General features: G+C 42.3%; 1 protein-coding gene across 1 annotated transcript; it reads right to left on the bottom strand.

Moving 5' to 3' along the window:
• Positions 1 to 673: 673 nt before the first annotated feature.
• Positions 674 to 22,357, bottom strand: STYK1 (serine/threonine/tyrosine kinase 1). The gene is made up of 10 exons (XM_030552857.1): positions 22,270 to 22,357; positions 12,317 to 12,426; positions 9,998 to 10,135; positions 8,499 to 8,765; positions 7,734 to 7,915; positions 7,065 to 7,148; positions 5,456 to 5,664; positions 5,119 to 5,159; positions 3,554 to 3,650; positions 674 to 1,208 (listed from the first exon to the last, which is right to left on the bottom strand). Exons 2-10 carry the CDS (start codon positions 12,381 to 12,383, stop codon positions 1,004 to 1,006), a joined length of 1,290 nt encoding a protein of 429 aa, XP_030408717.1. The 5' UTR covers positions 12,384 to 12,426; positions 22,270 to 22,357; the 3' UTR covers positions 674 to 1,003.
• Positions 22,358 to 22,949: the final 592 nt, after the last annotated feature.

Raw genomic sequence — 22,949 nt, 5'->3', positions numbered from 1 at the left:
CTATCAGAATACAGTGTCCACTGTTTTGCAGTTGGTTATGGCATAAAGCACCTGAGAGGATGATCCATGGGGTGGAATGTTGAAAAGCAATATTATCCTCCATCTGAATGGGCCCTCAGTTAATAGAGGAGTTAGAGATGGAAAAGACTTATTTGGAATCATCTAATCCATCCACGTTCTTATCTCTAGGGCCACTCCAAGATTGTGTCCTATAGCATATTCTTCAGGGCATCATCCAATTCTTCTTTTAAAATGTTCAAGCAACACTTCGTTGGAGGGGAATGGGAGTGTGTGTGTGTGGGGGGGGTGACTTCCAAAAATCCTCACAGTTAGGAAATGGTTCTTGATATCCACCTGTAATTTCTCTTCATTCATTTTCATCCAGTTTCCTCCCACTTAAATGCTTTGTTACCAAAGCAATCCCCTTCCATCCATGGTGTCCACCTTTTGTAAATCCTTGTAGTCAGCTTTCAGTCCCATCCACATAGTTGCCATTGCTGCAGGTCGAAGCCTTCTCTTCACATGTATGACTGGAAAAAGTAGCAAAAGTAGGGTGTCATGGGTGACAAGACTTTTTACCACCCCACCCTTCTCCCTATGGTGGTATCAGAATTATTCCTTGTCACAGATTTCATTCACTCAAAGCTGTACAACTTCATAACTGAACCTTGAAGCCACCTTCCTAACCACCTTGAGGTCACTCAGAATGATTGTTTCTGTTTGGTTGGTCCCCTTCAGTGGAGCCAGTCATAACGTAGAGAGGCATTTGAGTGGTGCAGGACATATTTCTCAATTTCAAGGTGGTGAGTTAGGAATCTCTTCTGGATTCTAGTGTTTATTTCAGAACTTTCCACCCTTTTAACTATATTCTGCATTAAAAATAAAATAGAGGAACTCCTCCCAATACACACTTCATTCTGAGTTCCAGAGGGGTCAGCCCCTTGTATCCTCAAAGAGGGGCAAAGTCAGAGATAAAGTCCTTCCCTGTACACAGAGGCATGCTTCAGAGCACACTGTAGTCCCTGGCAAGACTCCCCAAACCAACGCCAGCCACATCAGCATATAGTTCAGGCACCACCAGCTCAGGCACCTGGAGCACCACTTGGTCATTGCTGCTTTTGGCTGCTGTTTGCAGGTGCTTGATCAGCTCTGCGGGCGGCGGCCGGTCCGTTGCACTCCACCGCCAACAGGACTTCATGATACCATACCTGTAAGACGGAGGAGTGGTGAGAAGCCAGAAACGAGGCATAAGGACAATTTTATGCTACAAAGGAATCCCCAACTCCCACTGAAAACTCTGGAGACCACATCTTGATGTCACCTACATACACAGCTAGCATAAGGGACCTTTGAAATCTGCACACATGCTAGTATTAGAATTCACCTATGAAAATGGAATGGGGGAGGAGGGGTCATGTTCGTTAAGTCATACCACTGCCTTTCTTATTGAGAGAGCTACCAGGACTCCTTGTTGAATATCCGGGAGCTCTTTTGTCCAGGACTGATGTCAGCACAGTGTTCCACTAGGATAACTCATTCATTTAAGGGAGAATTCCCTTATTTCCAGGGGGGAATGAACAAGTTATCATCAGAAAGACTCCGGTACCATTTGGAAGACCTGATCACTGCTTTGACACTTCCTCTCATTTCTGAGAGTCAAGAAAACCAGGTTCAAATTGGGGAAGACTCAGATGGAACAACAGCACAGCAGGACAGATGGGGGATCAAAGTGGCAAGAAGAAACTTCAAGAAAAGGAAAGAGATTTTTGGGCAATCAAAGTTTCATACAGTGCAGTCCCGAAGAGATTAAAGAGGGTCTGTTAGAGCACACCTTGTCCATCATCCCATATCGCCCTAGCCAATAAATGATTGCTGCTTAGTCTATTTTCCAGGCTTTTTTCGAGTTCTAGTTTTAAGTGTCCCAAGTGACTGGCATCCTCTGTTTCCTTCCTTCCTAGTCTCATAAGGTGTGATTTTTAAAGGTAATTAGGCACCTAACTCCCATTTAAATCTATGGGAGTTAGTACCTACATATCTTTTTTTTTAAATCTGTTCCATAGTCCCTCGCTGTTATTTAATGTTCCCCGATATCCAGCCTCAACTTTCCCTTTACTCCCTTTCATCCAATTTAGCCCTTGCAATACTCTCTTTTACCAGTATCAAAGTAAATAACTTAGCTCCCTTATTATTTACATCCTACAAATATTCTTGTCCATTCTATCCCCCTCAGTTATAAGAACATAAGACGGGCAAAACCGGGTCAGACCAATGGTCCATCTTCAATGGCCAATGCCAGATGCTTCAAAAGGAGTGAACAGAGCAAAGTAATTATCAAGTGATCCATCTCCTGTTGCTCAGTCCCAGCTTCTAGCAATCAGAGGTTTAGGGGTTGCATCTCTGACTATCTTGGCTAATACCCATTGATGGACCTATCCTCCATGAACTTACCTAATTATTTTTTTAACCCAGTCATGCTTTTGGCCTTCACAACATCCCCTGGCAATGAGTTCTACAGTTTGACTGTGCATTGTGTGAAGAAGTAGTTCACTATGTTTGTTTTAAATCTGCTGCCTATTAATTTCCTTGGGTGACCTCTGGTTTTTGTGTTATGTGAAGGGGTAAATAACACTTCCTTATTCACTTTCTCCACACCATTCACAATTGTATAGACCTCTATCATATCCCCACCTTAGTCGTCTCTTTTCCAAGATGAACAGTCCCAGTCTTTTTAATCTCTTCTCATACGGAAGCTGTTCTATACCCCTAAGCATTTTGGTTGCCTTTTTTTGTATATATCTTTTCTGAGAAGGGGCGACTAGAACTGCACACAAAATTGAAGGTGTGGCCATACCAAGTATTTATATAGTGGAAATATGATATTTTCTGTATTATATATCCCTTTCCTAATAGTTCCTAATCTCTCTAGTCAAATCTTTCCTTCACTCCCTTAATCATTTTCAGAATTCCTCACTAGTCTATTGACATCTTTCTGGTAGTGAAGTGTTCAGATATAGACTGAAATTGAAAAAAAGAAGAAAACCCTCAGCAAGTAGTAGCAAGGACAGTGTGTGATCTTTGAGGGAAAGTGTAAATACTGTAAAACAGTGGTGTGCAAACTGGGGGGGTGGGACAGTGCCCCTCTGGGTAATGGGGTGCAAGAGGTTCCCTGAAAGGAGCATAAAGAAACTGGGATCCCATGGGTCACACCGGACCTGCTGCCATAATAGCAGGAGCAGGGAACACAATGGGTATAGCAAGATGGAATTAATAAAATAGTCCTCCCATGCCACGAACAACATGAAAGTCCTGGCCAGCAGACGCCACTCTCCAGCACCAAGCTCTAAAGACAGCACCATCGCCAGCAACAGTGCAGAAGTAAGGGATTACTTCAGATTACAAGTAATGGGGGAAGACAAATTCCATGAATGGTAAGAGGGGCACGACTGGAAAAAATTGCTAACTGCAGCTGTAAGAGCTTCTCCATGCAGCTCTGAGCTGGGAGCAGAGTATGAGCCCCACCACTCAGATCAGGTTAGAAGAGGAAGCCCCTTACATAGCTGGCTGGCAGGTGGAGGGCCTCTTCATAATCTTCAGTCTCTGAAGGTGTTGTAGGATATCAGAAGGTGGCACCTCAGGAAATGGTGGAGCCCCTGGAAGAGAAAAATGAACAACAAAAATTAAAACTATCAGGGGAAATGATTTCCAGGTTCCAGCTCCTATGTGAGGCCTCTACTCTTTCCTGGCACAAATAAACCAGTGAGATTGTAACGCCAACTTTCCTTTAGTCTCAGAGAAATGCTGAGTGATGAGTCATAAAAGGTTAACACCTGGTGGCTGGACAGTGTAGTGTCACAGAGCAAAAGTAACATCTGTAGCTAGATTAGGGTGGCCATTTGTCCAGATTTTTCCAGGATGAATGATTCCTTTAACGTCGCTGTTCCAGATGAAATGGTTTGGATGCCCCAGTTTTTTGCAACTCAGAAGTGACAGCTCTAAGCCACAGTGAGGAAGTGTGCCGCATAAAGAGGACAGATAGAGTGTGAGGAAAGGAAGGTGAGGAATAAGGGTGACACACTGTGGCCACACACATGAATTGCAGTCTTTTAATCCCTTACATTCTTTATTCTTTTTCAGTCTTTCCTATCTCTCTCGTCTTCACGTTTGTCAGGCCAGAAAAATAGAGGCACATTTTTAGATACAGCATCAGTTGTATCCTTATTTGGGGAATATGAAGATAACTGCTGGAGAAGCCCCTCTAAAAATGTGCTTAATGTCAGAAATGGAATCTGTAGGGATGAGATAGCACAGAGTTTAAAGAATGGGATATGGAACCTTTCATTTCTAGGGCAATGTTTGCAGACTAACTAGGGGAACTGGATGACTCAGGAACAGCGTGGAATAGGGTACAGAGCCTTTCTTTTTTAAGTTATCTGACACTAGGTAAGTAAATGCAGAAAGATATTCTCATCTGAAGGCTGTTCTCTTTGTCTCTATAAAATGAGTTGTAGAGGTCTCAGTAGAGTTCCTAGCAAAGAGAGGTGATCACATGACATAAAAGACACCATGGCCATTTCCCACACATTCTTGATTCTGATGGTGCATGCAGCAGCAGTAGAATGTAGCCCATCTTTTTTCAGTAGCCATACTGCCAATGTAATCGAGGCCCTTAAGTCAAAATTTTCAACCTTGAGTGCCTAAGGTTAGGCACCTGACCCCAATATATTTATTTTTAATAGAATACCATGGAAGGGACCTCAGGAGGTCATCTAGTTCAGCCCCTTGCTCAAAGCAGGACCACTCCCCAGACAGATTTTTTCCCCAGATCTATAAGTGGTCCCCTCAAGGACTGAACTCACAACCCTGGGTTTAGTAGCCCAATGCTCAAACCAATGAGCTATCTCTCCCCCCATATTTATGGTTCTAAATAAGTGTCCTGATTTACTGAGGTAAATCCCATTGACAGGAAATCCAAAAGGAGGAGTGGATGATCTAAACCTTTTTTAAAAATCAAGCTGTTTATTTAAATGTCTAACTGTATGCATTCAGGTTTGAGACTCTTAGCCTGAGCTGTCCCTTGACACTCCCTCCTTTCCCTAGGATTTTATTTTTTCTCCTTACCTAATGTGATCATCTCATAGAGTAAGATTCCAAAAGACCATCTGCAAGAAAACACAATGTCAGTTTCACTGGCAGCTCTTATTCCCATCTTTAGCCTGAAAGCAATTGAAAAAAGCAAGGTAGCCATTTAAACATATGATAACTATGAGTGTGAGCTGGGGAAGTGAGCAAAGGGAGGAAGGGGTTAGCCGCCAGGTGGAGCTCCATACTGGAAGCAAGGGTGAGCCCTACAATGGAGTTTTGATCTGGGAATCAGAACAAAGAGTTGTGTGAGGAACTGAAAGTGATAGATAAGGTTTGAAATCCAGATATAGTTTCACCCCAGAACAAACCATACATGTCTGACTTGATACTGGGAGGTTTCATTAATAGCCGCTCTGGTGCCTGCCACTTGAGTGGCACAATCTGTGTGACACAGCTGGTGCCATAGGTGTGCGTTTTATAGGCCAGGCCCAGCCCACAGAGTTTGGCAGTGAAGTCAGACTGGATCAGGACATTTCTGGCTGCCACATCCCCATGGAACAGCTTCTTCTGCTGAAGAAACTCCTGGCAAGTTGGAAAAAGGGGAAGAGTCAGTCTTTTTTCTTTTTAACTGACTGAAAAAATCAATTAATTTATGCCCTTTTCCCCCACCAATGATTCATGCACCACAGTGACCTGTGTCCCTGGCAGCCAAACATGTGGTGAGTGTACCTGGAACATCTACACAATACCACAAAGAGCTTTTACCAGAGGCACATTCTCATTGGTTAGGCCAAGAAGTTCCAATACAATGCAAAGACCTATGGCCCTTCCCTCAGCCCTTTGGCCTTTCATGCAAAATTCCTAAGGAAACTCACTTCAGCTACTAACACTGAAAGCAGCCACTTCTAGTAAATATCCACCAGCAGGAACAACACCTAATCCACCGAGGGGGTGTGGAAAAATCCACCAATAGAGGTCCTTGCTCCTACTGAAGGAAAAATCCACCAGTCAGGTGATATCCACTGCTACTGGATGGGAAAATCTGCCAAAGAGGACATTCTATTCCTAAAAGAGTGAAAATCACTAATCGAGAGACCTTTCTCTTTTACTGAGAGGAAATACCTGCTTTAACTAATGAGAAGTGGGAGGGTGAATCCATCCAGTGAGGGAATCCAATCCTGCTGAAAGGGAAAATCCAACAGTGGGGGAAACCATTCCCTCTTATCTTTTCCCTGTTACTCTTGTGTTTGCTTCCCCCTTTCTTTGCTATAACATTTTCATTCATGAAACAGAAGGGCATTTTGGGTTTTTCTAATAATATTCTGTTCAGCATTATTGTATTTTTCTAGCTGGGTTAAATATTTCTATTCCAGTATTTTCTAAAGGCCTCAACGAAGATCAGGCCCCATTGTGCAAGGCACTGTACAAACACGTAGTAAGAGAAACTCCTGCCCCCAAAAAGCTTACAGTCTAAATAGAAAAATATTATTATCCTCATTTTACAGACAGGTGACTGAGACACACAGAGCTTAAGTGACTTGCCTAAATTTGTGACAAAGCTGGCCATTGAACATTGATGTTTTGAGTTTTTGTCCAGTGCCTTAACCACAATACCATCCTTCCTTTATTTTTATCTCTTCTGTTTCTTGAGCGCTTCCGTTTTTAAACTACAGTTTTTCTAATTAAATGTCAGCTTGTGCTACTACGGCAGGTAAACAATACAGATTCTTGAATGGAATTAATTCCTGACCTGTTTCAAGGATTAATAGAAACAGGCAGTAACAGTGTCTTATCAAATCTAACAGGAACTAAAACCATTTTTGCTTCCTATTTATATCTAGCAAACGTAATTTTTAGTGGATTCTAAATTTGAAAGAATAGACTTCCCCAGGTTAGACTCTGATGTTAGAGTGGGTTTCCGTCTCTTTCTTTGTCTCGCCTATCATGATAAATGAATCAAGATGCTGCTACATCAGACTTACCAAGGCAGCTGCAACCTGCTGCCCGACTTTATATACCTGCCTCTCTGTGAGGTCATACGGGATACCATCCATGGTCATTACGTCCTAGAGAAAGAGAAGCAGAAAGCATATCAAACAAATGCCACAGTAGAGCAAAAGAGGGGGAATGCTGCTTCTTTCTCATGAGATTCTGGTTTCAGCAAATGGCACCATCTAACCCTTTCATCCTTCTACAGGCACCATTCTCCTTATGTGCCCCATGGCAAATTGGCATTATTGGCCCTGCTTGAGATAGTTATTCTTTATAAACATTTATAATGCTCAGATATTGCATCAAACACAAACATGGAGGAGGTAAAAAGGTGAATGGTTAGACAATTGAAGGGTAGGTGCTGCGTAGGAGGAGTGGATGGCTGGTAGGGTAGGTGAGTGATGTAGGGGGCACAGCTTGTGGGTAAGTGACAAGGAAGGGGAAATGTGACGTGACGGGAATGACTAGGTGGAAATATACATACATAAAGTAAGAGTTGTACTGTGAATGGATGGATGATTAGAGAAGTCTATGGATGGATGGATTAAAAGAACTACACATGATAAAGATTTCTTCTTAAATAGATGTATGTAAGAGACATGGACAGAGGTGGAGGATAGACATGATAACTGGTCTGGCATTCACTTCCTCAGACTCACCCTGCGGCAGGTCCACAAGAAGTTCAGGAGGTCCCCATGGGACACATCCTCCAGGATCATATAAAGAGGCAGCTGGACTACACAACATCCTATCAGTTCAACCATATTATCATGATGACCAAGGAACTGATGGAACTTAATCCTTCCCAGGAAATCCTTCATCTCACTGGGTCCAGCAGTATCTGAAAGTACCAGAGAAAAAGACAGAGGCAAAAAAGAGCAAAGATCCTATTCAATATTCTCAACACAGAATCAAAGAATGATAGGACTGGATGGGACCTCAAGACGTCATCTAGTCCTGTCCCCTGCACTCATGGCAGGACTTAGCATTATTTAGACCACGCAATACAACTCCTTTAACATGCATATATACTGCTTGTGACTAAACCCTGCTAAGACCAAAGTTTAACCACAACTAGCTGACATGATGATGAACACTAGTTGCGCTTGTCTACAGTGAATGCAAAATCATGGTCAGCATCTTGTCATCTCACACCTTTACAGGCATGTTTAAATATGATCAAATTCTGTAGCGACGTTAAAGCCATAGAGAGAGATTGAGAGGTACACAGAGAGAGTGGAATCACTGGCGGGATGCAAACAGGAAAGCAGGGTAGCTCACAGCAGAGAAAGGGACAGCCCCTTGTACAACTTCTATGAAAGAAAACAGACTCAGAGCTAGAGAATGGGAAATTTCTAGTGGATTCACACTCGTGGGTAACAGAGAAGTATATACAAATGGAGCACTCCTGCCACCTGTGTTACCCTGTAAGGCTTTCAGGATGACTGTCTTAGTCTTCCCAGGATTCCCAGTCTCCAGTTCCGCTCTGTAAATTCCCCCAAAACTGCCATTGTGTATCAGCTCCAAGGACCCTGGTATGAGTCTGTCTTGTGGTATTTCCAGCTCCTTCAGAGTCAAGGCTGCAGATCTTAGTAGACTCTCCACAGTTGTCTCACTCAGCTGGATGTAGGTGTTCTCTGACTCACTGTGTTCCTTCTGGTTCTTGTCCATTGCTGGCAATGGGGCAACAGCTGTTGCAAAGATGAAAGCCAAATGAGATATAAGCGTTTGGGGGATGAATTTTTCCCTTTTACATTTTGCCACTGGCCATGAACTGTTCCCTTTGGCTCATGCTCTATTATGATTTTCGGAATCATGGATGGGGAAGTGTTATTTGGTCTCAGGTAGACCAGCCCGTAAGGAGACAGAGGAATTTGCTTCCCCAGGACTCCCACACAACCCAGCTGAGAGGCAGGAGAAACTGAGACCTGAAATCTATGGTATATGTAACTATGAAACCCTTGTTTTCTGGGTACTGCATCTTTACATGTCTAAGAACTCTGCCTGTATGTAGATACAGCAGCCATTTTGTTCTCAGAATTGCTGTAGATTGTTACAGAGAAGAGACACACAGTGTCCTTAGAGACTTTACTTTCATTCTTTCTTAATTCCCTTAATATGTACCAATTAATAAATACCATTTCATTTTAGACTGGAAGTACTTGTTCTGCTCTTTGTGCATGGATACAAAACAAGCTCAAATCTGGGTTTCTTGATTTAGCCACTTTGCAATGCACTCCAACTCTGTAGTGTTGCCAGCCACAACTGAGTGGACTCCTGGGAACTGGCCACTATAACTGGGAATCAAATCTGTGATACCCACACAGCATATGCCAGCCAATCCAGCCTCATAGTGCTCCTAACCATAGGACACCATGACTAGAAACTGAACCTGGATCCACTGCAGTGCAGAATATTAACCTCCAAATGGCACTGTGGCCAGCCTACACTGGCCCTGAAGGAAGTGAGAGACTGCAGCTTGAAACCATGTCCCCTGCATGACAGGTCTCAAGTGATTTTACCACTATGCCATCTAGGGTGACCAGATGTCCTGATTTTATAGGGACAGTCCTGATTTTTGGGTCTTTTTCTTATAGAGGTTCCTATTACCCCCCACTCTGTGTCCTGATTTTTCACATTTGCTGTCTGGTCACCCTAATGCCATCTAACTCTACTCAGAGCATGACACAATGTATGAGATGACACAATGGTCTAAGTACCTGAGTCTTCTCTATGCTACAACCTCCACCATTGCTACCACTGGTGGAGCTGTACCAGTGGTGAACTAGAGATCCCAATTTTCCTAATTTAGACAAAGCCATTGAGTGCCAAGTTCATGCTCTTCAGTTCTCCTAGTCTCTGACAGCCCTGGGGATGGGAATGAGAGACTTGCTATTGAACCCATCTCTCTCCCCTTTGTTACCTTGACGTCTGAGCAGTTGCTGTTGCTTCGACCTCCAGCTTCGATAGCGGAGCCAAAGGATCACACTTAACAGGATGACAAAGACACCCACTAGAAGGACAGGGATGATGATCACTTCAGTCTGGTACTCACGCACAACTGTCAATGGAAAGAGAAAACAGGGAACACGGAGTAGTCGTTATTGCTCAGTGAAATCACAGTGTGTACAACACTCCCACACTGAACAGAGTCTGTACAACACCATAACAATAGTCCACTCTAGTAATTTTCAACATGAAGGAGCTATCTATCCATTCTGTGATCATTGCAGTAGTATCTAAGCACCTTATCAACTGCTAGCCTGATTTCCAGAGGGGCTGACTATTTAAGACTCCCACTGAAGTCAAAGGGAATTCTTCACAGCTGTATATCAGGCCACTTCTTTAGGTGCCTTGTGGTGGATGGGATCTCCTGGACCAGGACCGCCCAGAGAGGGTGGCAAGTGGGGCAATTTGCCCCAGGTCCCCATGAGAATATAGTATTCTACAGTATTGCAACCTTTTTTATGGAAGGGGCCCCTGAAATTGCTTTGCCCCAGGCCCCCTGAATCCTCTGGGCAGCCCTGTCCTGGAGTCTCCCCACCTATACCACAGTTTGGGTTGCTTCCTTCTTCTGACACTCACAGATTCCTATCCTTGCTTGGGGTATACAAGAGTATCTCTCAAAAACTAACAACACACACACATCTTACCCCATCTCCAGGAGCAGGGAAGACCAAAATAAAAAAAAAAAAGAGAGAGAAATACAAGACCTTCAATCTCATGGGCAAACCTTGGTCCCAGCTTATCTATAGGCATTTTATTGTCATGATCAGGAGTAGAGTCCTTCCCTAGATCCTCCCTCCAGCTTTTTGGTAAACATTCACTCTATATCTGGTTCAGGCAATCCCAGAATCAATGACTCCTCCGTCATCACTAATCTGTCCCTATAATCAGCTGTCTCTGAGGCACAATAATCTTCCCCAGTTACCAATCCTTGGACTGGGGTTCGATTCTTAAGCTTTCCCCTCCAGACACAGCAAGTCTTGCAGATGTGTGGATGAACCCAGAAGAGTTTATTATCTTCTTCCTCAATAGGGTGAGTGCATGTCCCTCACCCTACTGCCACATACTTGTATTTGAAGACTGAAAGTATTAGCCAGTACATTTAGGGATCACTCACCAATGAAATACAGCTGGCTCTGGGGTGGAGCCTGGCAGCCATTCTATGTCAACAATGCTGCACAACTGTGTAATTGAGGTGAAATGAATAACTTCTCCCATTAAAATACTGGGGTGGGGGATATTAGGGCTGAAGAGTAAATTAACTGGTTTGGAATTTGGCCAGAATGCTGGGGTTAACATCCTTACTCTCTTGGGTCACAATACTCTGGGATGCTGCCATTCTGATATAAAGTGATTAGTACCTTCAACTCCCAATGAAATTAATAGGGGCTGATGGAGCTTGGCACCTACCAATATCGGTCACTTGAAAAGTACCATGGGATCTTTAAAGACCATATGTGGTCAAGACCTCATCTATATGTCTCAACCAAAAGGTGATTTCCCCTAACCTCCTGCAGGGGCATTGATTTCAGTAATGATTTAGAAGGAAGAGACTCTCCTAATGAGTCACAAACAGCATTTCTTGCAGCATCTGAGTTTCTCTTGATAGTCTGCCTATCTCAGGTATTTCTAGGGTATCCATCACCATTTTTTCTAGGCACTGTTCTAGCTAACTCTCCCATCAAATGCTGTCCAAGCTCAACCTTGCTTAAACCAGAACATATAAGGCTGCCAAGCCTGCAGCTGCAGGGCATCCCAGTGAGAATGCTTCTATATTGTTTATTGCTTATATTCTAGTGCTACTGGGATCAGTGCAACACTGATGTGGGCTGACTCAGAGCTTTGTGATGATAATAATTTGACCCCTAAGTGGAATTAGTATACCTCCCTCTGAACCCTGATCAGGGTGTTACATTGTTCCTCCTGTTTAACAGGAAATCTTCATCCATCATTCCCCTATCCTTTCCACCCAGCCATATACGCCACTTCTGGAAACATATTCTTTGTTCTCCACCCTGAGTGACAAAGCCAATATACTCAGATGGAAAGGCAAAACAGATGGAGGCAGGTGTGAAGAAGAGGTCATGTACTGGGACTTATTGCAGGGGAGGCCCAATCAAATCACTTTCTGGAGGTGAGGGTGGCTCACAGTTGACTGAGTAGGTCCTGCTGCTCAGCTTATGAGACCTGGACACACAAAATTAAAAGGCAAGAAGACAGTTTCCTTGAATCTTACCACATAACTTGTCACTGCTGTTGCATTCCAGTAGCATACGTCTGAGTCTCCGTATGTCCCCTGCCATGATCAGCTCAGTGTGAGCATGTCCTTCACCGCTGGAATTTCCACTGCACAGATATGAAGCATTACCATAAATACAGTGGCAGGACCAGATGGTTGCTAGGAAAGTGTGTGAGAAGCTATGTTATTCACCATCTTTGTCACTGGTTCTAATCTAGCCTCAGATTAGTGGGAGGAAGCAAATCAGAGACTTGGAGAGCTATGGACACCTAGTGGTTAATGGTCTAATATAGCATAGTCAGAATCAATTTCTGGTGATGGTATCTCAGTACAGGAGCAAAGGCTAGGTTTGTTCTTACTAAGCCTGTTTGTTCTACAGTACCATGTGGGAGAGTCAGGTACCTCTCGTTCCTCAGGCAGGCACACATGCACAAGTTAAGAGACATTAGTTTACTTATAAGTAAATTATCTGTGTAAATCACATTTCAGATGCTGGAATAACTCAGTCTTTTATCTCCATGACTATAAAACATCAGGCGCATATGCATAAGGTGCATATGCACACCATTCTACCTGGTATTCCTGACCAGTGTGCTTGCACTATGTTACTGCATCATGAACATATACTAATAAACAGCAGCTTTCTCATTAAGGTCTTCAATAGTGATTCCATATTACAGACATAATCCGATCTGTAAGGAAACTTCATACATATGATTCATTACACCTGTAATTCTCTCTAACGTTCATTACACTTGACATTCCGCGCAACATGCAAATATGCACCTTTACACCTGTAATTCCGCATACTCCCTAAAAGAGACCCTTTACACCTGTAATTATGTACAGTGCCCCTTCATCTGTGAAAATCTCTATAACTACCAATTGTGTACCCTTGCATACATAGGACTAGATTCACCAATACACACCAGTTGCTTTGTGCTACTCTGGCATTGCAAAGCAGCTGTAAACCCTCTTTAACGATCCTATTAATATAGATTTACAGCAGTTTTGCATTACTTGAGATGTGTAAAGCAGCCAGAAGGTACTGGTGAGTCTAGTCCATAATGCTGTGTAGTATCTAGGTGTGGCCATTACAGCTGCACGTCAGTACAACCTGCAGAAGTACAGTTTCATACCAATAATTTTGTTCATCGTAGTTGTTTGGCTGTACTTCCCACACTTTTAAAAGACAGCGTACCTTTAACTTCACAATATCATCTGCGCAACAGCGGCATTTTCTGCTGTACAGCTCTGTTTTTTCTACTATACATATTTCACATTCTATCTGTCTTTAAATTGTCTCATCTGAACTCCAATGACAGAGTGATACTATATACATTTGTGAAATATAGGCAGGTGACTATTTACCATGTCAGTAATTCTTACTTAGTGACAAACTTGCTTCAGCTCCAACGCCAATATTAGTAAACATTTCCAGGTATGTGTCAGCTTATTGGTAAAACTATAAAACATACAGGTGTCTGTGTCATTTGGCATAAGATGTTATGAGCCTTGCAAGATAACATAGCTGTAATTCCTACAGATAGAGTGAGGTGAAAAATGAAAAATGTTTCTATTGTAAATAATGGGTTATTTTGATTATTTATTGGTTGAGACATCAGTTGGTCAAGCTCAAATTTAGTTTACTAATCAAAGGCTACAAAAACAACAAGGAGTCCGGTGGTGCCTTAAAGACTAACAGATTTATTTGGGCATAAGCTTTTGTAAAAACACTTCTTCAGATGCATGGAGTGGAGTTCTGGAACAGCCTTCCGAGGGAAGTAGTGGGGGCAAAAGACTTATCTGGCTTTAAGACTAAGCTTGATAATTTTATGGAGGGGATGTTATGATAGGATAGTTTAATTTGGGCAATTGATCTTGGATTATCACCAGATAAGTCTGCTCAATGGTCTGCAGGGAGATGTTGGATGGGATGGGAACTGAGTTACTGCAGAGAATTCCTTCTTGGGTGCTGGCTGATGAATCTTGCCCACATGCTCAGGGTTTAGCTGATCGCCATATTTGGGGTCGGGAAGGAATTTTCCTCCAGGGCGGATTGGGAGGGGCCCTGGAGGTTTTTCGCCTTCCCCTGCAGCGTGGGGCGTGGGTCGCTTGCTGGTGGATTCTCTGCAGCTTGAGGTCTTCAAACCAATTTTGAGGATTTCAATAACTCAGTCCTGGGTTAGGGGTTGTTATAAAAGTGGACGGGTAGGGTTCTGTGGCCTGCCTTGTGCAGGAGGTCAGACTAGATGATCATATTGGTCCCTTCTGACCTACGAGTCTATGAGTCTATGAGTCTATGAGTGAAAATTACAGATACAGGTATAAATATACTGGCACATGAAGAGAAGGGAGTTACCTCACAAATGGAGAACCAGTGATGACAAGGCCAATTCGGTCTTTAGGGTGCCATTGAACTCCTCGTTGTTTTTGTGGGGACTAACAGGGCTACCGCTCTGATAGTAACCAAAGACTAGAAAGCTAAGATCAAACAGCACAAACAGAAAAGGTTAATTTACTAACCCTGGAATATCAGGCCTGCCCACCCACACTGGTGTGCATTACAGCAATTTTAATGGACTTTTATAGACAGGATATTTATCCCACATTACAATTTGTGGCAAGTGACACGACTGGTACCATTCAATCATTGACAAAGGTCAGTCTTGTTGCCAATGGCTTATATATTACATTTGCTCTAAATTTCCAGCATAACAAAGTATCACAACAGTGTAACCTTTTAACTGCCGAATTTAGCGTAGGTTTAAAACAAGAGTTTTAACCAATTAAACATTAAGGTAACCTTTATAACTAATATTTCCTATGCACCTGTGAGACATGCTATGTTTCCCATATACGCCTTTCTTGTGTTTCAGTTATAATCAGAGTTAAACACAAACGTGTTTTTTTGCAAAGCACAGCTAATCATAAAGTATAAAAAATGTAAACAGCAGGAAAAAAATAGATTATAACCTTAAGATATATTTTCTGGACTATAAGCAATATAAAAGCTGCTTGCTAATAACTTTTCATTGTCTCTCTTAACCTGACTTTGCAAAGCTTCCTGGGAAATTTTGCTTGACATCTCTTTAGCATAGTCATGAGAAATGCTTAGGTTTTAGGCCAACATGATAACCCTGTTCTGTTTAATTCTAATTTAAGTTCAATTTGACCATATTCACATCACATCTATTCTTATTTGCTTACTGCAAATATTTGTGCAAGCATTTGTTTGCACCAATATTGAGGGGAAACTCATGACCATGCAAATATTTTTATAGGAATATATGTGTTTTCCTGTATACTCCTGGGACAATTCATATGTGCATTGGAAAGACTCCTGTTGCCATCCTTAATTTTTCTTTCTTTCTTTCTTTCTTTCTTTCTTTCTTTCTTTCTTTCTTTCTTTCTTTCTTTCACATTGAAGGTACAAGGACGGAGGGAGAGAGAGAGAGAGAATGACTGTAGTGAATTAGAAAATGGAGACCAGTAATTTGATCAGTACTCTTGAAGTAGGCCACAGCACAGCAGTGGGATAGTATTCATGAAAGTCTTGATCACAGCCCTGACACTGATACAATTTTAGTCAAATAAGAAAGACAAAAATGTGTGCCCACCCCCTTCCTTTGCAGCTAGACCTTGTTACTCACACATGAGGCCAGAGTCTCAACTGGTGCAAACTGACATAGTTCCAATGGAATTGCACTGATTTACACCAGCTGAGGATCTGACCCATTTTATCTAAATTGTTTGAGAGAGTTACTGTGGTGAATGGTGGCAGCTGAGAGAAAAGTGAGTAAATTCATTCACTATACCTGTACTGGACCTGTGGGACATTGTTCACAATACTCCTGCCCTGAGAACCAAATAAGACATTTTATACAGACCATTGCACAGCTGCTAGGGTCTTAATCCCACAAGTCTTTGCATGATTTAGAGCAGACTGTGCAAGGCTGCTGCATTTCAACACAATTGTTAGTGTTGCGCTGTTTCCTTATAGACACAAATAAGTTTTATAGCCTTTGGTGGTACAGAAAACACTTAACAGAGCTGACTTTAGGATACAATTACAGGTCGGTGTTTGACATGTGCATAGGAAAAAAGATGGGAAGAAACAAAGTGGGATAAAGCTAGGGCCTGCAGTGTGCTGGATGATCACGATGGTCCCTTCTGGCCTCAAGTCTATGAGTCTATAAGCAGCACTTTGGGAATTCCCAGCTAGAGCTGTATTTCATTTTTAATTCTCTTCCTGCTCAGTGCAACAGCAGATTCACTTGTTTTCAGGGAGTGGCTCCGAAGTGAGCAAATCATTGAAAGCGGAGTCAACCAGAAGGACGATTGTTACTGAAAAGTCAATACGATCAACCCAAACCTTTCAGCCCTACCTTGTAAGCAAGCAAACTAAGTAAACCCACCTCAGGTATAATACACGCACACTGTCATGAACAAATACAGGGACACAGTCACTAATAGATACAATCTTAGGCACTTGCATTCCCAGTTACACACAAGCACTCACACAAATAAATACATGCATTTGGTCCCCCATTCAGAAACACATGCAGATCCACACAAATAAATGCACATTCACATTTACACACATGCATACCCAGAGACATGTGTGGGCGCACAGACTTGTATCTACACACAGATGTGCTTGTACGGTCACAAAGGTGCTCATAACCAAACAAATTCACACAAGCATCTTAGACACAAAGGCTGTATCTACACCGGCCCTTTCTCTGAAAAAAAATCCCAGTGTTGCTAATACTGGTGCAATAGCTGTGGCAGAAGCATTAATACAGGAAGTTGTCATTTTAATTGCTATGTTGTCTATCCATGATCAGGGCAGGTCTACGCAAGCTGGTGATAAAATAGCTGGCAGCGACCAGCACCTTATTTGCACTGTTGCTCTCTTTGGTGGAACTGCACTGCTGTTAGCAATGGAAAGAATTTTTTTCAGTCAAAGTCTAGTTTAGACAAGCCAATTCACACAACAACCCCTCCAGCAAAATTGAACCAAGTGAGGGCAAAATCCAGGACACCATTCCATTTAAAACAAAATTATAATCATCTTCTGAAATACTTTTCAGTGTTATTTTCAATGTAAAGCACAAATTGATTCTAGTAGCACTTGGCACTTTACATGGGTCACTCTTCTGATCTGCAGTATAGCAAATCTTGTGTGCTAGGATCCCAGCTTTGAAGCACAGCACAAACATTAACTGATTGATCACAAAGCCCGCTGTTTGGTGTATAAGTATTATTATCCCCCTTTTACAGCCATGGGAACAGAGAAGGTTATACGGAATTTAACATTTCCCAATTCCCAGTTCCATTCTAAATACACTCTTTGCTAATTAATTGTGTAACAAACATGAAACAGTATCCAGAGGCATGAAGTGTTCAACTTACATGGTGTTTAAAAAGAGTTTAAGCAAATGAATCCCTGAGGGGACTGGCTGGCTTAGCACATTTGCTACCAGGCTATAGAGACTTGCACTTTTCAGTAGCCAAAATGAACCCAGCTCAGCTCAGTTCAGTATCGACTGAAAGTTGTTATCATCAGATAGTTTTGGGGTGGTTTGTATGAAATGTGTTGGTAGATCTCAGTCTAGTTTCTCTTATTTCAGGTGTTCACATCACAAATACATGGTTACAACACAAACTAATTGGCTTCCTGCTGACTGTCTCAGCAGAGACCAAACATGGAACAGGCTCTTAAGACTAACCTACCTTCTGCCTTAAAAATGGTCCCTCCAAGGTCAGGGTTAAGGCACATTAGTGGAGGCAGAGTGAGGAACCTTGCATTGCCACTGCCTATGCCATATCTCTTCTGTGAATAAATACAGCACTTCAGTCTCCAGGGTTGCCACCTTGCACCAGCACCATGTTCTCACAAATGTTTCAAAAAATAAATTAAATAAAAGACACCTTCTCTCTAATAACAATACAGAGGTATTTCTTGAACTACAATATTATTCCAGACAGTATGTGCAGACATATAAATATGAATCTATATAGAGATTTACAATTATGTAACAGAAAGAAAGTCAGAACTAGAGTGATAACCCATAAAAACACTCTTAATTCCATGGAAACTCCCTGATTCTCTGGGCACCCGTGCTACTTACTAGCCCTTTCCTCAAAAGCAGAGACTAGAATGAATTCAAATCTCCTGACACTTATGAAAAGTAGCTCTGAGGCCCTTGAGTCGAATGCAGCAAGGCAGCAAAGGATATTCTGGCAATATCTGAGAACGGTGATAGATAAAAACCAACAAGTGAAGGGGGGGTTTCAATAATCTATTTTATTATATGCAAACAAGCATTCAACATCAAATCTGAGTAGCAAATTTACACAAGCATTGGTAACAGAGCTAATATTTTCCAGTTCATACAGTGCATCTCGCTGAGCTTTTTCCAATCAGCGTAGGTACTCCACCTCCCGGATGGGCGGTAGCAATGTTGATGGAAAAAAAACAGGATTTCAGTTGGGATAACTGCAGCACTTAGGGGTAGGTATTTACCACACCCCTGAATGACGTAGTTATACTGACATAAGTTGGTGATGTAAACCAAGTCTGGGATTCCAGTCTACCTTGTTTCTGTTATATGAAGAGATACAATGCCCTGGGTACAGATATAAGGGAGCTGGAGAATAAGGGGCAGTCCCATTTGTAATATTGCTCTGTGATTAAGTGTTGCACTGGCATCTAGTCCAGCTACAGGTAAATTGTTGGGTCAACTGCTCTAACATCTCTTCTTGAATCTTTTTATATACAATGAAAACTTCACTTTGGAGCTGTCTGTCCTCCATTCTCATTTCCATCTCCTTTCAGAAGTAGTCTTGCTTCAGTTCCTTGCCCTCCTGCCTGGGCCTGTCCTGTCTGTTCAAGGTGGTTCTTGTTTTCTTCTCTTCAACATTTGGTCTGAGTCTCTATTCATGTGTCTGTGCATAGCCATGAATAGGTCTTCCCTCTTTTTCATATTCCTAGACCTGAGGTTTCTTATATATTCCATCACTGTGAATCCCATTCACTTGCCCTCACACCTGCTCTGGGCAGCCACAACCCGACAGTAGACAGTGTAATAAAAAATAAGAAATGATAGTTAATAACCAGAGCAACAGCCCATTCTTCCCTCAGAATGCAACTAATAAAATAAAAGTGACACTTCAGTTTCAAATTTCAGTGACTTCTGGGGAGCAATGAGTAAAGGAGCAATGGTCTCAAGTTGCAGTGGGGGAGGTCTAGGTTGGATATTAGGAAAAACTCTTTCACTAAGAGGGCATGAAGAACTGAAATAGGTTACCTAGAGAGGTGGTGGAATCTCCATCCTTAGAGGTTTTTAAGGCCTGGTTTGACAAAACTGTGGCTGGGATGATTTAGTTGGGGTTGGTCCTGGTTTGAGCAGGGGGTTAGACTAGATGACTTCCTGAGGTTTCTTCCAAACCTGATATTCTATGATTCTATGATTCTTACAAAACACTTTCTCATTGAACTAGCAATGGTAAGAATATAAAATTAGAATTCATACCTCACACTCCTAATAATAAATAAATTGGTGATGTAACTTATTGTGAAAATAGGAGCAAAACAATTGTTATGGAGGGAAGAGGAGTTGTGGAGGTCAGTGTAAATACATGTTTAAAAGGTTACATTTTGAAAGTGAATAGAGATCTCAGAAAAACCGCGTTGAGGGTCCAAGAAAAAGAAAAAATAGAAGTTTTCAAGAGAAAGAGGGAAAATGCTGCTAGGCTCGCACCAGAGATATTTGCACAGATGATGCTGGAGAAAAAAGTCTGTGAATGATGAGGCTGTTGGAGGTTCTGTGATGAACAATTTTATGAACAATTTTCAAATAGTAAGGATTTGTTATTCCATCCAGATGGTCTTTCACTATTAGACAATCACATAGACTTCTTGAAAGCTGATGGGTGTACTAAGCACTTTTTCTTCAGGCTAAATGGAAGGAACAATTAAGCACCTTTTATGCAGTGACAACAATAAAAGCCATCATCCAAGGGACTGGGCCACTTGGAAAGGCCTGAGCAACAGCTAACCCAAGGAGAATTAGGCAGCAGTGTGAGAAAAATACCCTCCTGAGGACATAAGTTACACCGACATAAGCGCCAGTATGTACAACGCTATTTTGTAGAAGAGCTTCTCCTGCCGACGTAGCTACAGCCATTCATTGGGGGTGGTTTAATTATGGTGACAAAAGATCTCTCTCCTGTCAGCACAGAGCAGCTATGCAAGAGATCTTACAGCAGCGCAGTTGCATTGGTACAACTGGGCTGTTGTAAGCTCTCTAGCGTAGACATAGCCTAAGAGGGTTTCTGTTGTGGCTGATTGCAAACACAGGGACTGTTTGGCAAGAACCTGTGTCTGAGAGTCAGGAAGCCCACAAAGCCTGAGAAGCAGTCATGAGTATAACCCTGAAAAGTAGCCGAGAGACAGAGCTCCTTGGCCACAGAACACATCAGACAGGCAGGCTTGGAAACTCTGAGCAAGGAAACTGCTGGCTGTTGTTTGTTTCTATAGTGTTCAGAAAAACATGAGTTTACGTACATAGTTTGCAAATAAACAGGATTGCACCAAAAATACATCTGATGTGTAGCATCCGAAATGTTTGCTGACAGAAACAGCCCAGCAAGGCCCCACATACTGGCTAACTGTTCAGGTAAAAAGGGGCAACAGACTGAAATTAATGACAAGGAAAACTTACTTTTTGCTAAAAGAAACATTCATAATAACTTTTCCCTCAGCCCTTAGGCCTGCCAAACTGGCCCCCATCAGAACACATTTAATCAAAAGCTACATACCTGGTGTACGGGGCCCCTTGTCTGCTGATTCCTCCTTTTCCTTCAGAACACCCCAGCTATCATTTCTACTGCCTGTCTGGATCCTGGGACTTTCCAGAGAGATTCTGAAAACCTGGCAACATCCCTCTGTACACTCAGGCTTGATCTATACTAGCAACTTATGACAGTATAAAATCCACACCACTGAGAGACATGGCTATACCAATCTAACTCCAGGTGTAGACAGCACTAAGTTGTGGCTTTTCCCATCAACATAGCTACTGCCTCTCAGGAAGGAGGATTACCTATTCTGACAGGGGAAGTCCTCCTGTCAGCATAAGTGAAGTCTTCACTGAAGCACTACAGCGGTGCAAGTGCATCGATGCAGCCACACTGCTGCAGCATTTTAAATGCAGACTATAGAATAAGAATGACTGTCCTCTCCATCCCTCACCTCTCATTGCAAGTTGCTTCCATTCTATTATGCAGCTCCTCAAGCTGCACTGACAGGTAAATTCTGAGGATTCAGTCCAGCTCGTCATAAAATGGACATGCTTTCTACCCTGAACCATATATATAAGATGTAAAGCTAAACTAAATTAGATCAGAATCAGGTCCATAGGCATGTATCACACATACGTAACACAGAACGTATATACAATATGTACAGCATCTCTCTACATTAGTATCAGTGGAATAGCCATGTTAGTCTGGATCTGTAAAAAGTGACAAAGAGTCCTGTGGCACCTTATAGACTAACAGAAGTAACCCAGTAACCCACCTTACAGACTAACAGAAGACTCTACATTAGAGTTTTCAACTTCCTTGTTTCTGATGGACAGACCTTAATTTTGTGCAAAAATCTTCCTTTTCACCCAAAAAGTCCTCTGGAAATCATTTCACTTAGATAGAACTGAGATACATGTCCCCTACACAGCTCCTTTCTTCCCTCCCTCTTCCTCAACCCCACTGCCCCAACATCAGCATTACCACTGGCATTTACAAAGACAGGTATTCTCAGCACAAACAACTGAACAGCTAAAGAGCCACTGCATAGACTGGATGACACACAAGTAAAATTTCATTCAAAGATTTAAATATACATCATCTATTATCTTCCAGCAATGTTTTCTCTTGCCTACCTGAGTTAAACCGCTTCTACTGACACTGTAGCCTTTTCCTGAAGCTCCAATCTGCTGCTTCTTTCCTAGGCATCTCACAACAGTGCTGACGGCTATGTTGTGTGTTTCCCAGGACTAGTTCCTTCCTGGTGATTTTTGTACCCTGGACCTGCCCAACTTCCCTTCTTTGCTCCTCAAAGTCTTCTCAGCTGTCTCCCCAGGGAGATCATGTGATTGTATTTCTAACACTCTGGCTGACTGGTACACACACACTGGTAAAACGGGTCTGCCTGGCTCTTCCACATACAAATACCCCCTGCAGCTTTGACAGCAAAGGCCAGAGAGAGTCCTGAGGTGGGGACCTCAGAACATAGTGAATAAGAAAGAGAAAAAAGGCAGACACAAACACAGATCAACAGAGGCACAGAGAAAGAATGAAAAAGAGAAACTGGGCAACAGGAAAACACCAAAAGTCACACACTTTTGTCATATTTTTCAGAAAGAATTGGTGCACAGAATAAAGAATCTGTACCAAAAAAATCCCTAAAGCTAAAGGCTCCAGACACCAGGGAACCTTTCTCAGGCAGAACAGATCCTGAAGGACAATATGCAGAGATTTTTCCAAATATTCATTCTACTTTTTTTTCTCCCTTTGTGGATGAATTAGTGACTCAGAGAGGGAGACAAAGACTGACAGCATT

The sequence above is a fragment of the Gopherus evgoodei genome, chromosome 1, assembly GCF_007399415.2.
Source record: "Gopherus evgoodei ecotype Sinaloan lineage chromosome 1, rGopEvg1_v1.p, whole genome shotgun sequence".
In the NCBI taxonomy this organism is placed as follows: Eukaryota; Metazoa; Chordata; order Testudines; family Testudinidae; genus Gopherus; species Gopherus evgoodei.
Note: the sequence above shows the minus strand (reverse complement) of the source record. Positions and strands in the feature narration are given on the sequence as shown.